At 64.8% G+C, this 4,336-nt stretch overlaps 1 protein-coding gene across 1 annotated transcript in view; it reads left to right on the top strand.

Moving 5' to 3' along the window:
- Positions 1 to 4,326, top strand: part of MRC2 (mannose receptor C type 2) — an 18,942-nt gene extending 14,616 nt beyond the window's left edge. The window contains 10 exon segments of the mRNA XM_026864616.1: positions 333 to 447; positions 530 to 693; positions 898 to 1,006; positions 1,321 to 1,559; positions 1,648 to 1,816; positions 2,022 to 2,171; positions 2,434 to 2,553; positions 2,907 to 3,086; positions 3,496 to 3,522; positions 4,037 to 4,326. Coding sequence (XP_026720417.1) covers positions 333 to 447; positions 530 to 693; positions 898 to 1,006; positions 1,321 to 1,559; positions 1,648 to 1,816; positions 2,022 to 2,171; positions 2,434 to 2,553; positions 2,907 to 3,086; positions 3,496 to 3,522; positions 4,037 to 4,257 — 1,494 coding nt within the window. The 3' untranslated portion in view covers positions 4,258 to 4,326.
- Positions 4,327 to 4,336: the final 10 nt, after the last annotated feature.

Genomic DNA, 4,336 nt, shown 5'->3' with positions numbered 1-4,336 from the left:
GAGAGTGGAACAGGCTGCCCAGGGAGGGGGGAGTCCCCATCCCTGGGGGGGTTTAAGGGCTGTTGGGAAGAGCTGTGGGGGATGTGGGGTAGGGAACTTTGTGGAGTCGGGCTGAGGGTTGGACTCGATGATCCTGAAGGGCTTTTCCAACCTGAGTGATTTTGGGATTCTGAGACGGGCGCACTGTGGAGTGGGGGTGCAGGAGAGGTTGGGGGGCCAGCAGGCGTGAGGGTGCAAAGGGGAGAAGGACCATTGAGGCAGAATGGGGCTGCAGAGGGTGGGTGAGGAGGCAACTACATTCCCTGACCCACTTTGTGCCCCCGCCTGTGCAGTGTTTCATCTTCAACGGCCACGACAAAGCCGAGATAGTGAAGTGGCCAGAGGCGAAGCAGGCGTGCGAGAGCCAGGGCGCTGTCCTGGCCACCATCGCCAGCCCCCTGGAGCAGGGTAGGTGCCCCTGGCCCCCACCGGCCCCGCTGGCTAGGGACTGGCCGGGGCTGGTCCTCAGCGCCGCACTCTTGGCTTGCAGCTTTCGTCACGTCCATGCTCCCCAACATCTCCTTCGACCTCTGGATCGGCCTCCACGATGCCCAGAGGGAGTTCCAGTGGGTGGAGGGCGAGCCGCTGCGGCACGTGAGCTGGGCGCCCGGCGAGCCCTCGGGCTGCAGTGCCTCCAGCCCCCGCGACAAGCCGGTGGGTGAGACCCCGAGCATCCCCCATCCCTGGGAAGGTCTCAGCCCCGTGTCCCACCATGAGGGTGGGAGGTTTTAGCGCGCTGGAGTGGCTCTCCGAGGGCAGAGCAGGATCTGGCCATGCAGGGTGGGGGTCCCTGGCATGGGGGGGGCAGTGTCCGTGGGAGTGGGCTGGCAATGCTGACCTTGTGGCTTGGCTGTGCAGACCAACTGCGTGGTGGTGTGGCACGGCTCACCCCCCCACTTCACGGGGCGCTGGGATGACCGGAGCTGTCTGGAGGAGAAGCATGGCTACATCTGCCAGCGGAGCATAGGTAGGGGGGGGGACGAGGGGGACACCCCCAGCTCGCTGGGGACCTGCCACCAACCCCTGGTGCCCTGGTGGGGCTGTAGCTGGGGGGAGCTCGGGGAAGTGGGCTCAGCTTGGGGGGAGCTTGGGGTGCTGGAGGAGCTTGGGGAGACAGGCTTGACTCGGGGAGGGGGGGGTGCCTGGCATCTCTGGGGACATGGCCTCTATGCCCTCCCAGGGACACCCCGGCTTGTGGGGGGGGATGAATGGGGGGGTAACCACCTCTGGGAAGCAGGAGCATCCTCTGTGCCCTCTGACCGTGTCTCTTTGCTCCTCCAGACCCATCCCTGAGCCCTGCGCGGACGCCGTACCCCCCCTCGCCCACCGGCACCCTCTTTTACCACAACAGCACTTACCGCATCCTGCAGAAACCCCTCAGGTGGCACGAGGCACTGCTGCTCTGCGAGACCCTCAACGCCACCCTGGCCACCATCCCTGACCCCTACAGCCAGGCTTTCCTCACCCAGGCTGTCAGCAGCCTGCGCGCTCCGCTCTGGATCGGGTTGGCCAACGACGAGGTGAGGAAAGGGGGCAGGCACCTGGGGCGGGAGTCCGCAGGGGGGTCACGGCAGCACCCCTCAGCTTCTCCTCCTGTTGGTTCTCCAGGGAGGCCGGAGCTACTCATGGCTGACGGAGGAGAACCTCTTCTACACCAACTGGCAGGACGGGGAGCCCCAGCAGGTTGCCGGCTGCTCCTACATGGACGCGGACGGGACCTGGCGCACGGCCGGCTGCGACACCAAGCTGCAGGGGGGCATCTGCCAGCTCCGAGCAGGTGCTGCCCCAGGGAGGGGGGCGGCACGGGGGCTTGGTGTGGGGTGGACCAGGTGGGGAGCAACCAGGGGTTGGAGGTGGCTTCCCACCGGGGTCCTTCTGGAGCTCTGTGCACGTCCTTGCAGGGCTGGGTGCCTCAATGTGCTGTGGGACCCCGACACCCTGTGCCCCTCCACCCACCCCCAATACACTGTGTGCCCACCCAGGTGCCCCCCGCACACACAAGTGGAGCTACAGCGGCAGCTGTCCCAAATCACTGGAGGACTCGTCCTGGATTCCCTTCCGGGACCACTGCTACACCTTCCACATGGAGATCACCCTGGGGCAGAAGGATGCCATGAGGAGGTGCCAGAAAGGTACAGGGGGGGCTGTGGTGGCAGAGGGGGGTGATGTGCCCTGAGAAATGGAAGAGGGTGGGGTCCCCAGGTTGCCTGTGGGTGCAGCAGAGCAGCCTTGAATGGGACCCCTGTCCCTGCCCCCCTGTCCAGCCTTGGTCAGGCATCATCTCCGTGCTGTTACATGTTGGGGTTCCCCAGCTACCACGTGGTTCACGGGTGGTTCCTCAGCTTTGTTCCCTCCTCTGAGCTCTGGGCTCTTCGCTGACACTTTCCTCCGCAGTCGGCGGCACGGTACTGTCCATCCAGGACGAGATGGAGAACGTCTTTGTGTGGGAACATCTCCAGGCGTACGAGGGCCCGTCCAAGGGTGCTTGGCTGGGCATGACCTTCAACCCCAAAGGTATGAGGAAGGAGTGAGGTTTTTAGATATTCCCGCTGGCACTGCCATGAATTCCCCCCAGGTCTGTGGTGAGCAGAGGAAGCCCTTGGTGGTGGCACCAGTGTGGGGGGCTCATGCCATGGTGTGACCAGGAGCCCCAGTGCCTCAGGCCGTGCTGGATGTGCCATGTGTGTCCTCCTCTGGCTTGGTGGGGTGGGAGTGGTGGCTTTGAAGCCCAGAGCCTCCTCCAAGGTTCAGGAAGGTGGTCTGCAGGCCCTGGTTCCTCTCCACCACACCTCCCTGTGCTTTCTGCACTGGGGCAAAGATGGGGCGTCCCCTTCAGCCTCCCCAGACCTAATTCTTCCATTTCCCAGGCGGCACCTTGGTTTGGCATGACAACACCGCCGTGAACTACTCCAACTGGGGCCAGCACGACACAGGGCCCAGCATGCTCAGCCAGAACAGCTGCTACTGGATCCAGAGCAGCAACGGCGTCTGGCGCCTGGGCTCCTGCACCAACGTCACCATGGGGGTCATCTGCAAGATCCCCCGAGGTAGGGGCCCCCCATCCTGCCTGAGGCTCCTGGGCTGATCTGGGGTGAGCTGGGGGTCTGGACAGGGTGCTGCAGAGCAGAGCTGTGTCATGCTGGCAGCATCAGCCACACGTTTTGGGCAGTTCAAGTGTTATGGGGGTTGTAGGGGCCAGTGCTGGGGTCTGTAGGTCCGACTGGGCTCAGTGGTGGGCTGTGCATGTCTCAGTGACTGGGTCAGCACCCTGGGGCAGGGTGAGGCCGTGGGGGGCTGTGGTGGAGCAGAACCAGAGGACCCCACAGCTGAGCATCTCCCAGCATCCACGTGGTGCAGCGCTGGGAGCAGCAGAGGATGTGGGGCTGGGGGTGCTGGCACTGGGACGAGGGGAGGGAGCGGTGGCCGCGCACTCATCTGTCTGTGTTGCCGTTGCAGTGGAGGAGAGCAGCTTTTCCAGGGCAGGTGAGTGGCACCGTCAGCCTGGGCACAGTACCAGGACCAGGACCTGGTGCTGGGAGGCCGTGCTGCAGCCTGGCTTGTATTAATAACCAAAGAAATGGTGTTTGTGGGTGGGAAATCATGTTTCCAGATGGCTTGGGCCCTGGGTTGGGCCTCCCCAGCAGCCAGAGCCATCCCTCCAAGGAGGAGCGTGTCCGGCCAGCCCCTTGCTGGGCTCTCCTGCCCCTGCCGGCGCTGGGGGATGGACACCGCATCTGCTGATGGGATCCCAGAGATCCGGCCCAGGCAGCTGCCAGGTGTTCACACACACCAGGAGTGACCCAGAGAGGCTGCCCAGCCCCAGAAGCTCTGCCATGGGCAGGATGTCCCCAGCAGACCAAAGCAGGCTCCGGTCCTGTCCTGCTCTGACCCACCGTGCCCCAGACACCCCCCCTCTGTCTGCTGGAGACCCACCCGCCAAAGGGTGATGGTGGGGGATGGCAGGCTGCCTTTCACCGGCCTTTTCTCCTCCCCACAGCTCTGCCCGAGAACACGACGGCCATCGCGGTGGTGGTGCTGTCGGCACTGGCGCTGTGCGCCATGCTGGGCATCGCCGTCTACCTGTACAGGCGTCGGCGGAGCGCGGAGCGCGGCGCCTTCGAGAGCGCCCGCTACAGCCGCACCACCTCCAACCCCAGCGAATCCGCCGAGAAGAACATCCTGGTGTCGGACATGGAGATGAACGAGCAGCAAGACTAACGGCAGGGGGGACGCTGGGGACGGGGACCTGGGGAGGGGGGAGGATGGAGAGCACCACACACGCTATCCCCACGGCGCG

Source organism: Athene cunicularia (genome assembly GCF_003259725.1).
Source record: "Athene cunicularia isolate RWA chromosome 27 unlocalized genomic scaffold, athCun1 chr27_part1, whole genome shotgun sequence".
NCBI classification, from domain to species: Eukaryota; Metazoa; Chordata; class Aves; order Strigiformes; family Strigidae; genus Athene; species Athene cunicularia.
This window is presented reverse-complemented; position numbering and strand designations above follow the sequence as displayed.